This window comes from Stigmatopora nigra, chromosome 14, assembly GCF_051989575.1.
Source record: "Stigmatopora nigra isolate UIUO_SnigA chromosome 14, RoL_Snig_1.1, whole genome shotgun sequence".
Lineage (NCBI taxonomy): Eukaryota > Metazoa > Chordata > Actinopteri > Syngnathiformes > Syngnathidae > Stigmatopora > Stigmatopora nigra.
This window is the reverse complement of record NC_135521.1, coordinates 10,475,289-10,492,712: the sequence shown is the minus strand read 5'-3', so window position 1 is coordinate 10,492,712 and position 17,424 is coordinate 10,475,289. Positions and strand designations below refer to the sequence as shown.

The 17,424-nt window shown below is 40.8% G+C and overlaps 1 protein-coding gene across 1 annotated transcript; it reads left to right on the top strand.

The window, feature by feature from the left end:
* The first annotated feature begins 197 nt into the window (after positions 1-197).
* nr3c1 (nuclear receptor subfamily 3, group C, member 1 (glucocorticoid receptor)) lies at positions 198-17,402 on the top strand. Its single transcript, XM_077732192.1, has 9 exons — positions 198-538; positions 1,443-2,563; positions 11,090-11,250; positions 11,397-11,513; positions 11,579-11,857; positions 11,937-12,081; positions 12,658-12,788; positions 12,861-13,018; positions 13,102-17,402. Exons 2-9 carry the CDS (start codon positions 1,443-1,445, stop codon positions 13,255-13,257), a joined length of 2,268 nt encoding a protein of 755 aa, XP_077588318.1. The 5' UTR covers positions 198-538; the 3' UTR covers positions 13,258-17,402.
* Positions 17,403-17,424: the final 22 nt, after the last annotated feature.

Genomic DNA, 17,424 nt, shown 5'->3' with positions numbered 1-17,424 from the left:
CATCATCATCATCATTATTATTGTTGTTATTATCATCATCATTATTATTGTTGTTATTATTATCATCATCATTATTAATGTTGTTATTATTATTATTACTAGTATTTTTGCATGGTTTGGTTGTCCTTTAGTGCGCTGTTCGCAGTTCTCCCAATGTACCGCCAAATGTCGCTGCAGTACGCGAAAAGATGGAGCTGTGGGCTCGCTGGGTTCTCCATTTTGAATGTTTTGCTTGAAGGTTAGCGTGTCAGTACTTCGCTGACGGCTAGCTGGGGAGCACCGTAGCTTGGCTTGTTTATTTCAAGTCAGACTCGGTTTAACGGGCCTTTACCAGATATTGGCGGAAGAGAAAGGAAATCGAAAAACGAGTCTCCCCAAACAGCGCGATTTCCTCGAGACATGTAGGAAGAAGAAACGACGGCAGAGGAATTCCCAAATACTAGCAATTTCGAATTGCCGTGTTGTGGTCGGCCATTTGAACCATAACAATGTTGACGGACGACCAGTGGGCTCCCACCAACCGGCACTCATTTCAAGGGTATATCAAAGTTTTTCCTTGACGTTTGATTCGATTTGTTTATGTTTGGATCTTTAACTCGTATTTACCTTGACGCGATTAGCATTACTTTTAACGTCTTTCCATACGTGGTAGCACGTCATCACCATTGCTAGCTTTGCTTGGGAACGATCTCTCAAATGAAATTGTTTGTATGTTATCAATCTGCATATTCATGCTATTTGGACTGTTTCAAACATTGTATTTGATCGTTTTTCTTGGGGTGACACGCTGTGAGAGCATGCGGGCGTATGACACGCAGGCTAACTTCCACAAATTCCTTCTTCATATATTCGAACATCTTTTCTGCAAAATCACAAACTGTTTAAGTCATTCCATTGAAGACAATAAACGTCCGATCCATTTTGACATGGATCAACCCTTCCAGTTAATTGCTTGGCTACCATTAATTATGCTAGAAGAACCAGAATTGCTCTAAAAATGAACACATTTTCCTTTAACCACACGGCAATTTTGCTAATTATTACATCCAAACTAATAACTTAACAACCTTCCTGTCCTTGCAGCTATTATGCAAATTCCCCCGATCACTCATTGGCTCCCATTGACGTTGATTAATGACTGTTGGACTGGGCGCAAATGGCACTGCAACATTTTAATTTCATACCAGCCATTTCACTTCAAATTGCTTTGCTGTCTAATTCTGTTAATGGCAATGATTGTGTTGGACGTTTGTTGTCGTCAATGGCAGCAACAATTTTCCCAAGACCGACCATCCCATCTAAAACGATCTCCAGTTCAAAACTATGAAAAAAATGGCTGACAACTGGGGACTACTATGTTCAAATCAGCTTCTATTCACTGAATATGCTAACCTGCAACTCTGTATATTGACTTTCTTCCTTTTTTCCCTTCATTTAAAAAGATGGACAACGGTGAAGTAAAGATAACGTTAAGGAGAGATGACTATTCAGGTAAAGTGGTCTACACCCAGATGCCAGAGGGGGGGATTCCATTGAAAGTGCCCTCTCACAGTGCCATCAACTCTCCAGCCGCTGTTGTTCTCCCATTCAGCCAATTCATGCAGCCCAGCGGACAATCCAACGGCCACAACAGCAGCCCCAGTCCAGTGGAAGTCACCTCCTCCAGCGTCACTGCCACCGTGAGCAACTTCACGGAAGATCCACAAGCTAGGGGCCAGACCAAAGGTCAGAAGCTGCTCTCATCTAGTCACCTAAACCTGGAGGAGAAGTTGGCCCCGTCGGCGGTTCGAATAGCCCAGCCAACCATGTCTTCCATGGATTCTCTCATTGGTGGGTCGGATCCTAGCTTTTTCACCATGAAAACGGAGGATTTCGCTCTAGACAAACTTGGCCACGAGCCTACCGATCTCGATCATGCTTTCGAACACATCGGCAAAGACATGGACATGAACCAGAAATTATTCGGCGATAACACTCTGGACCTGCTCAGCGACTTTGAGCTCACCGGTTCCCCGTCCGATTTTTACGTGGGGGACGACGCCTTCTTGTCCACCCTGACGGACGAAGCCCTCCTTGTCGAGGACTCCTCCGAGAAGATAATCAAGCCCGTCGCCGCTCTAAGCGCTATCGGTAGCGTCCCGCTTTCTCCCAATGGCGGCAACTGCAACAGCAGTCCCGATCAGTCCAGCGCCACCTTAATCTCGACAACCACTTTGGTTAAGAAAGAGAAAGACGGAAGCTTCGGTCAGGTCTGCAACCGAGGTCCCATCAAACGAGAGAAGTTGTCTTCTTACTGCCAAATCAGCAGCACCACGTCTCCAGACCTTCCCGCTTCTAACCCCATCTCCATCTGTGGGGTGAGCACGTCAGGTGGTCAGAGCTTCCACTTTGGTGTGGACACGCAACCGCTGAATGATCAAAAGATGGTCACCTGCCAGTATCTTCCCGTTGCCACTGTTGGGGCCCCTTGGAACAGAGGCCTGACCCCCGGGCCAGCGTCAGGCTTGCATCAGGCCTCTGAGGCTTTCTCAGCCATTCCTACCTACCATGCTGATTATGCCAGGTAAGACAAGTTGGCAACAGTTCACTGATTTGTGTGCTCTAAATTATGGAAGCCTTTGGGTTTTCAGTTCATTGATTCTGTCATGTTTTTGACCATGTCAAGTTTTGCAGTTAAATCTATTCAGAAATGTCATGCCTGATGCTTACTATATTATTATATTCTGCATACAAAATATAACAACATGCAGTTTCTGAGAAAATATACTCATTCTAAGACCAAATATTAAAAAGAAAAGAAAAGGCAGCTTTATTATTTTTTAATTAAATACCAATTTCATTTGGTTAACCCCTAAATGGTCATTCATCTGAGCCCCACCCCATAGTCTACCTGCTAATCCTGAAAACAAGCAAACATTAGTACAGCTTTTCCACCCCATTACCTCGATTATGCCACATATAGTACATATCAAATAACAATTTAAAATATTCTTTGAGCTGTAGGATGAGCTATTCAAACCTTAGTTTATTCCCAATTTCTTGATAAAATTGTCTCAAAAACCGGAGAAGTGAAGACTTATTTTACAAGAATTTTGGAGCCAAGATCAAATTATTTGTACTGCACCGTGAATGGTCACATTCAGGAGGCTGCTCCTCAGGTATACGCCAATCTTGTTTTTACCACATTGAGTAAGAGATTGTTTTTTTAGGACCGCTCAACCATTTGGCTCACCGCCTACCTAAAGTTGGCCCTCATTATTACTAATGAGTCCAACCACCACCGTCTCGTCTGCAAACATCTATGGTTAGAACTGTAGCAAGGAAGACTCAATGAAGATTTGCAGCACAGAGAGAATTTCCTTGTTTTTGTACGAGTTTTTATTTAGTGTGCTGATGTGTGAAGCTTGGCTGGAGAAAGCAATGTTCTCTGTTTACGGACGGGACAGCAAGAACAGACAAGATGTTCTTTATGACTAGCCAGTCAAAGCACTCATTATTTTCTTAACAAAAACAACAAAATTATCCTGTAATATTCACAACTGCTTCTGTTAGATTTATTCATAGTTTACACAGAGAGTCTTGAACACCCGGAATTGCAAATGTCGCCCAGAAAAAGATGATGTGTGGCTAATTGAAGCTTCTGGCTGCTGAGGTTTTGTTTATATTACTTTGCCATGTCGCTAGCTACACATCGTCTTATCAATTTCCAAATAGGTCCCTAAATGGCATAAATTAACGCGATACAATGTATTCAACGAATGCCGCGGGTTGTTTTGCAAAGTGATGGCTCCAATTGAAACCTCTCAAGCTCTAATGGCTGTCCATTATGGAGATGCATTATCAGTATGCCCATCAGTACACAGGTGTACCACTGCTTATTTGAGATCAGGGGTGTCAAACTCGGTTTGGTTCGCGGGTCATGCCAATCTGACCTCAGGTGGGCCGGACCAGTTTATTTTCCGCCCAAAAAGTTAACTTCCATCTCGGGAAGAGCAAGATCGAAGCCTTACTTCTTACTACTCGCCAAGACCGATTGCCTACACATTTTAATGCCATATGCCCCTTATGGTACTAATACGTGCACCAGTAGTAGAATTCTGGAGGGAAAATATAATTTATTCCATAATGGGACGAAGCAGTAATGTAAAATGTGGAAAAATTGAAACACTGTGAATACGTTCCAGATGTAAGTATGGCATTTCCCCCTAAACACTGGAAGCTATAGACTGTATCTGTTTTTAGCAGTGCCACTTTTTGATCTTCAGCGCTCTAACATTGTCTTTCGCCTAGTGTTCATTTAGATGAAGACACTCTGCTTCTGGAATTTCCTGTGGGCTGTTGACCCAAGCTTCATGTGAATGGGATGCATTGTTTGTGTCCGTCCCATTGAGTGAAGTAGTTCCCATATTCCAGATGCAAGAGTGTGTTTTCTAGCCTTTATTAGGCATTTCTTTTTTTAACGAATGGATGTCTGTGGCATATCAGACCAGACTGACTAAATAAATAACATCCTGGGAATTAATTTTAGCAGCGCAAGGAGGTCTCTGAAATTGAAGTCGAACAATGGTGTCACAGGTTGAAAATGTATTTGCTGCCTGAAATATAAAGGAATACCCCTTAGAACTCAACTACAAATCAATATTTGTAACAAGACACCCAAAATAAGTTCATGCTTTCTTCTGCTTGGAAATTTCCGATAAAAAATGCGATTCAACTCTTAGCTGTAGAATCTGATAAATGGAAAGTTGCCAGAAGAATGTTGGAATCTTAGTGAGAGCTCTATCCTTTAAAAAATAACTGTAACTGTTTTAACATCATAGTGATAAATGAGGGAAAATATATTTATGTATTCCAGGACTATCTATCCAGTAAAAAAAAACAACTATAGACTCCAGTATGAATGAAGATATTAGCCACCTCCCTTTAACTCCCTTGAAAAAGCAGACATTTCCCGTGGTTTTGTCCTGTTTTAATGGCACCAACAAAAAATTGAGTGAAAAGCATTCAAAAATTCTGAGGTAGTATCAGAGTCAGAACAACACCTGCATTACCGGGAAATTCCAGTGTGATTTACAATTACATTGAATGGTAGCCAACATGTTTTTTGGGGATTGTTACATGACTCATATGTTGTGATGGAGTTCTGTTCTTCACTACTCTACAACTGCAAAAGTGAATAGAGATGTTAAATGAAAAACTCTGACAGTCAATTAAATCAATGTGTGGAGCTCTTTTATAGGATGTCATTATATTGTGCAACCGCTCACAATTCTGTGGTTGGTGTATACACTACAAATGTAGTATTTTTTTATGCGTTCTTGGGTCAAAATGTAAAGGCAATATAACCTCCACCTCACCCTTTCCGGCTTTTCTGAGCCAAGGACAACCTCAGTCCTACTGCCACCAAAGCCTTAGGGCTGCTTTTTATATCACCTCCATACATTAGCTGGCTTTGTGTATAATGTATGAGTGTGTGGGTGTGTGCATACATGCACCGAGAGGCAGCCAAGCGGAACCACAAAGCTGTAGCGTGAAGCTCTTACTTCCCTGACCTACTTTTCATTCCCTGCCTGTATGCAGCTGGCGCCGAGTGAGCGCACTCCATCAAATGCCAGCCATTTCTGTCATCACTGCTCTGTTACCGCGTCGTCATTAAACCACAATTTCATACGCGGTTTTAGTTCCGTGGCAAATTTAAGTAACTTTTCCCATTGCTGGAGGTACTTGTGCTGTGGGTAGAGCTTTTGTCATACCATTGTTTTTATGTGTCGAGTCAGCAAACTTGAAGAGGTTCCTCCCACATCTCGCTCCAGCCGTTTCGACGCACAGTATCAGCAGGGCTCTTCTTTATTAAGGCAGGAAACTTCCTCCTCCCTAAACAAGCTAACGCAGACAAACTGCCTATTATCCTGACTTAATCTAGAAGTTGTAGTGCTTTTTCCACCAGTTAAAACACAATTGTGGTTGGTCATGTCAAAAAGTGCCCCATGAGACGAAAGGTCTTGGTTGCTACCTGAAATCAGATAATAGCCCCAAGTGTCTGATGAATTTAACTGTGGTTTCCAAGTCAGTGACGTGCGATGAACTCGAGAAAATTGATTTTTCTCACGAATATTTGAATAGAAACTTGAGCTAGAAACCTGTTGTTTCAGTATGGATGGTTAACTCATCATATCTGGTACAGTGCTATTGCTTGATCAGCAGAAAGTCTTGGAGTTAGTATACATGATTTTGCAATCGAAGAAAAGCTTTAGTAGTTTGACTTCTGCTGTTGCAGTTTATGCTTCAACCCCCTGTGATAATAAATCATCATCTGACAGGTCCATATGCCTCTCATGAATACAGCTTGTTTGCCATATGTCATGCATGGAGATGAACCGATACCACTTAACCACCAAGTTAATGTACTTTTTACAAATCAATGCTTGCAACTAAGAGATAGGCTCTTTACAATTAACTCTTCAGTGTGCTTTGATAAAAGGCAGACTTTGTGCAGTTGGTAGAGTTTGTCACCTTTTGACCGAAGAGTCAGCAGTCAGCAGTGTGACTTCCAACTGTCCCCTGTGGAAGTGTCGTCCTTGAGGGGAATTGAAAACATGACAATGTGCTCTCATTTTCTCAACCTAGCTAAATGGACAATTGAAAAAAATATCTTAGTTTTTTAAATATATATATAAATATATTTCTCAAGTCATGTCTATGTCATGACCATGTTAGAGAGGGTATTTGTCTTTTTATATGACTGTATTATGCGTGTGTACATCAGGTTGTGTTGGTAATATTTGAGTTGTTTGCTTGTTTTTGGTATATTTTGTGAACTTGAAAGCACTTTGTCCTAAAATGTAATATTGCATTGTTTGATTGATACACAGATTAATTTAATACTATTGAATTAATTTTGGTATAGAAAGTTTTACATTTCTACTGCTTGTAAATATCTAGCAATGTTTTTGATAGTCCCAAGGTTAATGATTTGAGATATTGGCCAAGAAAATAAATCATGAAAATGATTGCGTGCAAGAAACATGTGAGAACATTCCTATTAAACACACCCGCCTGTTTTTTATCTAGTTGCCGTGCTTTGATTGCTGAAGTATTTTTCTTCAGGTTCAGCTTTCAGCTAAACAATAGCCATTGGCAATAGAATTGGGTAGGTCTTTCTTTGGCAATAGTCTGCCTTATAACTCCGTCATTTATTTGATAAAAAACAGTTAGGCAACTGGCCAACAAAGGAAGTTAATGGTTTTATTTTTTATGTACTTCTAAATTCCCCTACCTGTTGCAAGCATACAGTTGTGTCATAACTGGATATGGCTGAACTTCACCCTTATTTTTTTAATGTTATGATTAAAAGGTGCCCGGATTGCTCCCACACCTCCACTAGGGTTGCAGATTGTGTTAAATCCTAATCTTAATGAATGCCGCGGACCGTAAAAGTAAAGACTGCTGCCTGCAAATGTTCCTCAAGCCGTATTTTGGAGACAATTTCCCCCTTTTAATATTCAGGGTTTTCTCTCATGGCCCAGTCTGTGCTTTGACAAATATTGTCTCTCCACTCCGAAATAGAAGCCGTGCTGTCCTGCATCTGAGAGTAACGCAGAGCGTGCAAAGCAGTTCCTAGTTCTATTTTGGTGGCTCTTAGCTGTGGCAGGGAGCACATCCTGCTGTCTACTCTGCTTAACTTTGCATGAGGCAGTGGGCAATGCTATACTCGGGTTAGAATCACAGTAGTGACAAGGATCATCCGAAATTGAGCTACTTGTCGCACCTCAGGTTAGCTTTTAGGAAGTCCACTGTTGATGGAAGATGGCATATTTTGAGGGTGATTTTAAATAGCTTTCCTTTTATAAGTCAAACACTTGCAAGAATCTGACATTCTATCCATCTGCTGAGACAAAAGAAACTTTTTTAATGAACACATCTAAAAAATTGATCTCAGATTTGACCACAGTGAATTAGTCTGTTTCCTTTCCTAGTCCTTCTCTTTCAATCACATGGCCTTCAGCTGCTATTTATGAATAGGTCATACATTCACACTTTATGCGTAAACACATGTCGTGACTTCAGACGGTCCTTATATGAAAGTTGAGCTGTAATCCGAGTTTGCCAAGGTATCACCGGCTCTACAATAACAGCACTCCAAATGTTCAAAACCAATAAATTCTATTGCATGAAATACCTCATCCAGAATTGCAATCTTCCTCAAAACAAAAGCGAAAACAAAATACCATGGATAAGAATTTAGTTCCAGTTGAAACTGCCCTCTTTTACTCATGAACTGAATTCCAGTATCACATACAAATGCCCGTTGTTCTAATTCCTGGGCTCATCTCCAACATAAAGTCTATGTAACAAACCAATAGTTTAATCTGAACCTGTACTTTATTCGCAGTGATTTTCTTACACATTGAGCCAGAATTGGTACCACTGCTCTCTTCCCCTTTTCTTTAAAATCTTCAATTACATTCATGTTGGCCTGAGATCAACCTGTTGAACCGCACATTTAAGCATGTCTCATAAACTTCTAGTTAGAGAACTTTGGCAATGTGATATAAATGCAAAATAAACTGTAGCATTTGGAGAATTGCTCATTTTTCCAAGCTACATAATTGTTTAAAGGATTTGTTTAGCTAGCGATGGACTAGAAAGAAGACTCACGTGTTACTCAGGGGGATAGGGATTACGAGTTGTTAAGCAGGTCACCCGGCCATAAACGTATGTCAAACCTAGCCTCTCAATCTCAATGAAAGGCACGCAGATTGAATCACAAATACCAGCAATAGACTCCCAAAGTCAGCTCTCTCTCTCTTTCTGCAGTTGCAATGTATGAACGATGACCGATAGTTAACTCAGAAGGGAGGTAGCAACTTCCTTTTAAGAGACCACACTCATTTCATTTCAACATAGGCTTTCAGAAAAGCTGCTGTGAGTCTGGTCAAATAAAGTTTATTTATATAGCCCTAAATCATCAAAAATATCTCCAAGGGCTTCAAAAACAGAAACTGGTTTACCTATGCCAACGATATTTCGATGCGGCTAGACTGTTGCATTCAATTACACAACAAGTGCAAGTTGGGAAAGTTCAGAGAGGGCAAATAGTGGATTTTAAGGCTGTCGAGTGAGTGACACTCCCAGTTGAACTTCACTTAGATGCCAGTGACAGGTTGTGCATTGTTGAATTGGCCTTCACTAAGCGGCTCCTGAAATCGTCATCTAAATTATTTGAGGACATCCCTAGAGTGGTCAGTTAGATGCCGTGCACCTGCCTTGAGTTTCTCAAGCGACTGGCTTCAAATCATCACGGGATGAAAAAAATTCTAAAATAACCCAAAGCGCCTAATGTGATGTTGTAGAGTTGTTGTTACCAAATGTTTTGGGAATTGAAAATGAAATTATCATACTCGTGCTAGGTCAAATTTTTGTGCAAATAGCAGCGGGTTCTATGCAGTATGCTAATTTAACAAATGGGATAAATTACCATACCTTGTGCATTTGAGGAAGTTGCATGTGCGTGTTATCTTATCAAGTCAAGTTCTTCTGTGGTATGCCAGTTCCACTTGCATAATTCATAGTACTTTGGGGGTAGTTGTCTGCTCTGTTTTTATTTCAAATAGTTCCGGCATTCTTTGCCGTTTGGGCAATCTTCCCCACTTGCCCACATTTCAACACTTTGCGTCTCTGTAAGAAATATGCTTGAGAAGCATATGTACAGGGGCGGAGCCCCGTGACAGAAATTTAGGCTGACTCGTTTTTGTGGTCGGCATACCGGCAAGTCAACTTTTTATCCCCTTTACTAGCATGAGTCAATAAAAAAACTTATGCTTGAACCTGTAGAAAGACAGTAAAATGATTCAGACTTCATCCGATTGCTAATACAAGTATTTTTCAGACTTTAAGTTTTTTCATAGTTTGGCTGGGCCTGCGAGTTATACTCAACTTTTGTTTTCACTCCTGCAAAGACCAGAAATATCCAACCAAGTAGATTAAAGATTCAAATCATTATGCACAAACTGTTTAAAATCATGATAATCTAAAAATAATTAATACTGTTTTCAATTCCAGGACTGTGGAACTCTACACAGTAAAAAAAATACATTCCTTTTCTTTACTTTCCTTTCTTGCACTAATTTATCTTGGTTTTAAGATGCGTGAGAGTAATTGGATTAGTATGAGCAGCTTAAAACCTTTAGAGGAAAGCGGGCCAAATGGCACCACTCCATTGGGCCAATGAATGGAGGCGTCGTTGCCCCTTCACGCCCATTGACATCATCATAGTCTTCACAGTAGCCTCATTATTAGCTCCACCTTGCATTTCAACACGTTCTCTGTTTGGGCACCGATCCATTTGTGAAATTCATGCTTGCTCCATGATCTTTTACACTGATGCATGGGAACGGCATCGGGTTATGCAGTTTCAAAACATTCATTTAAATGGCGCCCAAGAGCCGATAAATCTCACACCCCTTTGCCGTGAAACATTGTTCAATGGAGGATTCGCGTGACAGCTGATGAATTGTTGAGCTGAAACAATGCAAGATTGCAAACCCTCAATCCAAATGAAACTGTATCTTCCACGTAAGTGAGGCTAAAACAGCTCCATGGTTAGGCCTTCCTTTTTTTAGTCTGCTGCAGGCTGCTGAATTCTTGGACTTTGGGGCCCTGTTGTTTCTCAGGTTTTCCCGTGCTGCTACGCCCACCCACTGCTGCGGTCTGGCCCCTATTCATCATGTGTGCGCCCTTTGCCTTGTGGTAACCATGCAAACGTGGCTAAACTGTATGTTGCATGCATGAAGAAAGTCTAGTCAAATAGCAGCTTTTTCATCATGCTCACATTGTTGAGATACATTGATTAAAAGATGTTTTGGCAAACCCTTGAAATGAATGGTTTTAATTGTCACTGAAGTCGATGGGGGTGTGGACCATTGTAGACATTTGGAGAATTCAATCGACATCTTGTGGTTGTTTTCAGGAACTACAGCTCAACAGAATATGCGCGGACACTGAAGTCGAACTGATAGTTACTGCTTGAATGGGATTGGATATTTTATAGCGATCTCTGACCTCTCTCGATCTGATCGTTTCCCCTCAGCTCAACATCCCGGCCTGATGGGAGCGCGGCGCCGTCGACGACCCAGACAAAGAGCGCCAGTCATAAGATCTGCTTGGTGTGCTCCGACGACGCCTCCGGGTGCCACTACGGTGTGCTCACCTGCGGGAGTTGCAAGGTTTTCTTCAAAAGAGCAGTGGAAGGTGAAGAACCCTCAGACGTGACTGGTCCAACCTTTGTCACATCGCTGCATATTTATTCATTTATTTTCACTTGTAAAAATCCAATATGTATAATTTGGAGACTGTCCCTTGATACAAATCTTTACCATTTCTCCCATGCATTGCAGGCCAACATAATTACTTGTGCGCCGGAAGGAATGATTGCATAATCGATAAGATCAGGAGGAAGAACTGTCCCGCCTGCCGCTTCCGGAAATGCCTGATGGCTGGCATGAATCTAGAAGGTAGTTTGGCGCTCTCGTCGCATTGTAACTTATTGTCTTCCTTACTTGTCTTGGCTCTCTTTCAGCGCGTAAAGCCAAGAAGAATCGCCAAAAAGGTATGCGGGACAGCAACCCGCCCCAGGTTCTCCCACCCAAGCCAGTGGAAACCCAAGCGCTCATGCCCAAGTGTATGCCTCAATTGGCTCCCACCATGCTGTCCCTTCTGAAAGCCATCGAGCCCGATACCCTCTACGCGGGCTATGATAGCTCTATGCCCGACACCCTCGCCCGCTTTCTGACCTCCCTCAACAGACTGGGTGGGCGGCAGCTCATCTCTGTGGTCAAATGGGCTAAAGCTTTGCCAGGTAGGCGGCCGTTATCCGGACAGCTCTCGGTTTGGATCACACATCTCCTCATGCTGGGTCACTCTCCCCAAAAATATAGGTTTCAGGAACATACACCTTGATGATCAGATGACCCTGCTCCAATGCTCCTGGCTCTTTCTCATGTCTTTTAGTCTGGGCTGGAGATCCTACCAGCAGTGTAACGGCAACATCCTCTTTTTTGCCCCGGACCTCATCGTGAACGAGTATGTGCCCATGATTTATAACATTTGACCATGCTCAGCCCCTCCCAATACACATGGCTTATACAATTATTACAGTCAACTGAAACATGGTCATTGGCGGTGAGTGACATTAACTCACTCGCCGACTATGATAAACGAATCTGGATAGTCGAGGACTTGGTTAGAATAGAACACTTACACTTGGACCAATTTAGCAATTATTCTTATTTTGCAATTCATTTTTACAAATTGACTGATTAATCAATTTCTAATACTGACACTCCCCAGTCGACCAGATCGACTGCAGGCAGGTAATGAGTTAATAACGGATGAGTCCGGCAAATGACTTTTGCAATTAATCGAGGAAACTGATCGATTAACCTATTGACCATTTCGACCCCCACCAGCCCCTTCCAGTCAAATTGGATTCCTTGCCAATGGCACTAAAACCTGATCACTGACAGTAAACGAGTCCATGTGGGGATTCATGGAGGATATGAAAATCAACTTCTGGCCCAACGATGCAATTGGCAATTAGTCAATTCTACAGTGGTCAATGGGAGTCATTGAACACAGCGTTCCGTTCTGTGATTGCAGGGAGCGAATGAAGCTGCCTTACATGGCCGACCAGTGCAGGCAGATGATGAGTATTAGCAGCGAGTTCGTCCGGCTGCAAGTTTCTCTCGACGAGTATCTGTGCATGAAGGTCCTGCTGCTTCTCAGCACGGGTGAGTTTTTGCAAACGGCGTCCTAGCGGGGGCCGAAGTTGACTTGCCTGATTGCACAACCCTTCTGTACAGTGCCAAAAGACGGTCTGAAAAGTCAGGCAGCCTTCGACGAGATCCGGATGTCGTACATCAAGGAGCTGGGAAAAGCCATCGTCAAGCGAGAAGAGAACTCCAGTCAGAACTGGCAACGTTTCTACCAGCTCACCAAGCTGCTGGACTCCATGCATGAGGTCGCAAATCAAAACTGTCCATGTCAACGGGATATATATATGTCGTGTAATGCGCTTTACTTTTCCTTCTTCTCTTTTTGCAGATGGTCGGCGGGCTTCTCAACTTCTGCTTCTACACTTTTGTGAACAACAAATCCTTGAGTGTGGAGTTCCCCGAAATGCTGGCTGAGATCATCAGCTACCAGCTTCCCAAAGTTAAGGCCGGCAGCGTCAAAGCTCTGTTGTTCCACCAGAAGTGACTGTCGACTCCAAACGGACACCATGCCTTAATATCCAGGAGCGCCACCACCTAATTTCACTCCGAAGAGAGCGAGTAGCGCGGAAGGGAGGCTTTGTCAGGAGATGCAAGAACTTCACACACACACACACATGTTGTCTCAGGTGACGCAACTATATTATCCACTAGATTCAGCCCGTGAATACCGCTATTCAGATTTATGATCGTATTTTCACATTCTGGTGATGCTTTTCCAGGTGGCAGTAACACAAAAGCCAACTTAGTTTCCTGACTAATGGCTAATTTTAAGTTTTCCTCCTCACCGATTATATTAAGCTTGATTGCGCTTTGACCCTCTTTTGATGTGAAAAATAATTCCCTCACGAATTGTTTTGACTTTTCCACACGCTGACCTCTTCCAAGGTTTACACACGTCGACTCACAAAAAGGGAAAAAAAGTGCCTTTTTTCGTTTTTTGGTTGCGTTCAATATCATCTCAGCTATCTCTCTTCCTCGGCCTGTCGCCATTTGAACCCGATTGTACTACATGCAGTTGAAACGCTTCCTTTTAAAACGCCTGCGTTTTCCTCGCTCCTTTAAGTGGTCGTGTGTGTGTATGTGCACGTGCGTATATTGTGAATATTCACCATCCCCACTGCCAAAGTGAACCTTGCTAGAAAAGGCTTTAAAAGACAGTGGTGGACAAAGGTGGCTTTTTCCAGGCAAGATATTATTTAGGTTGGAAACCACCTAACCTGAACTCTTGACTGCCATAAACGGCAACAAATATTCAATCTGCTGGACGTTTTTTCCAAATGGATTGGTCGTCTGTCGCTGTTTTTGGCAACCAATGACTTGATTGGGCGCTTACCCTCTCCCAATCATTCGACAGAATGTGTCTGCGTCTACCAATCATGCAGATTTCTAGCCTTTTAATGCTAAATGCCGCTTCGGCAAAAGAGAGAGATGTTAAAAAAAAAAAGAGGCAAAATGTCATGTTTCAAAGCAAACATGGCTGATGATTCAATTAAGTCATGTTTGTTACTCAGATGAGTAGAAAGTAACTCGATTTCTGTCGAGTCTCGTTGTAGTTGTTTTTCATATTTCGTTTTAATCGCGTAAAATTTTCTTCCTTTGCAATTGGTGCTGATGCATGTATTAGAAAAAAAATAGACATTTTTATATGGCTACGGTTTCCCGAATATTAGGATTAACCCTAAGAACCTAAAATGTATATGAAGTGATATTTAAGCCGAGTGTTTAAAAAAAAAAAAACATGAATAATTATATAATTACAGGGAGGAACATAATTTTGGCTGAGTTAGGTCTGACAGCTGTTTTTCACTAATTTTGGGGTGCGTAATTCAAAAGTAGTCTCAGTTTTTCTCAATCACGTCAAGTTTTTTTTTTAACAATAGGACCTCTCTTGTCTTAAAAAAAGTATATATAAGTATATATATAAAATGCAGTACCTGTGTTATAAATAATTTCATTCAACAAATTCATATGAATGAAATATTAAAGAAACAGGCCATGTTTATATTTTATAAGAGGAACTGACTACCGTAAATATAATTATCTGTAAATGGTAGCAGGGAGGTAAAAGACAAAAAAAACTTGATGTGCTAGAAAAAAAACTTGGGACTTTTATTCCAATTTTAGTTTTACACAGCTTAGGAATCTACCTCAACATATTATTTGTTCCCAATTTGTTCTCCCAAATGTTCTTATTCAAGCACCCAGCAATTTGCTCGTCTATTCCCGCCCACTCTACTTAAAACGTAACCTGGACAGACACAATGATCTATGATTAATTAAATTTCAAAGCGCTTTGACAACATGACGCATACTTAAAATCTATATTAAAAATCTGTAGTTATGGTCGTGGGCGCGAATGTCGTTAATTGTACTGTTTTTTTGTATTCCTCCGTACTGTTTTTTTTTCTTTGTTTTGCTTCCTTTTATCTAGAAAAAAAACTTAGGATTTTCTCTAATCAACATTTTTTTTAAGTATTTGTAGCGTGAATCTTAAAGGGCAACTGTCGCTCGCGTTTGTGATTTAATTTGAGCTCATCCCCGTCCCGTTTATCAAATCTACCTGTCGTTGCAAGGCAACTCATAAGCTCCTCCCACTCCTCCGGAGCCGCCAGCTGTTTCGGCTTCCGTTCAGGTTGTACGTATCGTGCGCAAAATACTGCAGTTTTTTTTGGAAATGAATGTGAAGGGTGAGATTATGTCATTGAGTCCAAAATGTCGGACAAGATGGTGTCGATTGGCCCGTTGTGTGGAATGGTAAATAGGTCATTTTATCGGGGCGAGAGTCCAAAAGAAAGGCACTTGGAGTATAAAATACTGCTTTTCTCTCTCTTTTCCAATTTCCCACCTCGTATTGTAACACCAATCAGACGACTACTGCCTGTGCTTTTGAATGCCAGAGGAATCGTTCATTTTTAACCTGTAATATTCCATACTAATCTTGTGTTTATTAGAAACATGTTGTTAGAAATTGAAGTTTGGCCAGTATTTAATATTGATCAGATATGCACACTCGAATACAAATTAAAAACAATATACCAACGTAGGCTGAATTGAAACTTCTCGCGTAGGCTAAATTCAATAATGTTTTTTTTCAATTGCTGCGGGCCAATAAAAAGTGGCTAACAGTGGGCCCACGAGCCATAGTTTGGGCACCACTGACTTAGATGTAATCAATGTTTGTGGGCCATAGTTTAGATGAAATGTAATTGATTTTCTTCAATGTGCACATATCGTATTCAATCAATCAAAGTTTGACTTTGAAACGGATAAAAATCCATGAAATTGGTTGAATTGAAATAGAACCCCTGACCTAAAACCTATCGAGAATCAAATTCTGGTTTCATTTCAACATTGTTTCCTTATTCACCCTTTCACACAAATGACAAAAAGATTCAATAGAAAGACCGACACATCCTTACAAATGTTTGTTCCAGGCTCAGGTGATTATCATTCTCATACATACATACTTTTAATATTTTTATCAAATCCTCACTTTTTGGTTTCATTTTTTTTTCATTCATAAAAAGTTAGCCAATCAAAAAAGAACAATTTCTTGGCCCATCTTTATTAATGGTTTACTTTCGCATTCAATGCACACAAATCTCTGCTGCTGCTCTTTTAAATCACTTACATTAAACAAATATATATATATATATATATTTACAGAAACTGTACTTACTAATAACACACACTTGCCTCGTCTTGTTCCAAAAGGTGGCTTTCTTTCTCTTTTTTTTTAACAAAATATGCAATAGAAACGACAGAAACTATCACCACAATGTCACATATAAGCTATTTTCATACAGTCCATATGTTCAGGAACACATTGGAACACAACATACACACGCAAAGGCCTATTTTAATCCTCAATTTGACTACAAGGTGACCAAAGCCGTTACGCTCCACAAAGCTCACCAAGTAGCTCTTTGTTTTGTGTTTTTTTTTTTTTTTGTAAAATGAAACATGTAAAACTGTGAATAGAGATGTTAGAAGTCAAGTCTTTTTCACAACAACTCTTTGTAAAAGTCATTAGCTGGCTTGAGCGGGAAAAGATTTGCACTAGCCAACAGTTTGGAAATCAATTTTGTACAAATTATATGCCGATGTTTGTAGACTTGTCAAGGGCAAATACAAGCTTTGTTTTCTTGTACATACACTATATATATATACTGTATATCCCATGTAAAGTCAAGGTGAACTTTTTTTTGTTTGTTTGTTTTTCTATACACTTGTTTTTTTTTTCCTTACATTTGTAGGGTATCTTTTCTTCCATCCCTTTTCGCGTTTGTCTTTCTTTGCGCTTGGTACCTCATCCATCTTAATGTGTAAGGGCCTGTACACGCTGTAGTTGACAAAAAAAAAGATGTAATTCTTTGTACGTCACTGTTGAAGCACTAGTTTATCAAATAAAGCGCTTACCATCCTTAGAATGCGATTTAGGGTTGTTTTTTTGTAAATGTTATGACTTTTTGGGTGTAATTGGAAGGAATATCTCGGATGATAATTTTAATTGGACTTCCCTCAGTCATAAATTTTGAATTTTGCTGTGGAAATAAAGCTTTACTATACACGGTATTTTTATTATACGAAAAAAAGCTTACTTTGTAAATAAAGCCTCCTTATACATTCTTTTATTTCTTTTTTTAATTAT

What these genes read in the sequence shown, in the direction of transcription:
- nr3c1 (XM_077732192.1), top strand. Translation starts at nt 1,443, where the DNA reads ATGGACAACGGTGAAGTAAAGATAACGTTAAGGAGAGATGACTATTCA. An exon ending in TACCATGCTGATTATGCCAG is followed by an intron (nt 2,564 to 11,089) that starts GTAAGACAAGTT and finishes GTTTCCCCTCAG; the next exon opens with CTCAACATCCCGGCCTGATG. An exon ending in TGCTGGACTCCATGCATGAG is followed by an intron (nt 13,019 to 13,101) that starts GTCGCAAATCAA and finishes CTCTTTTTGCAG; the next exon opens with ATGGTCGGCGGGCTTCTCAA.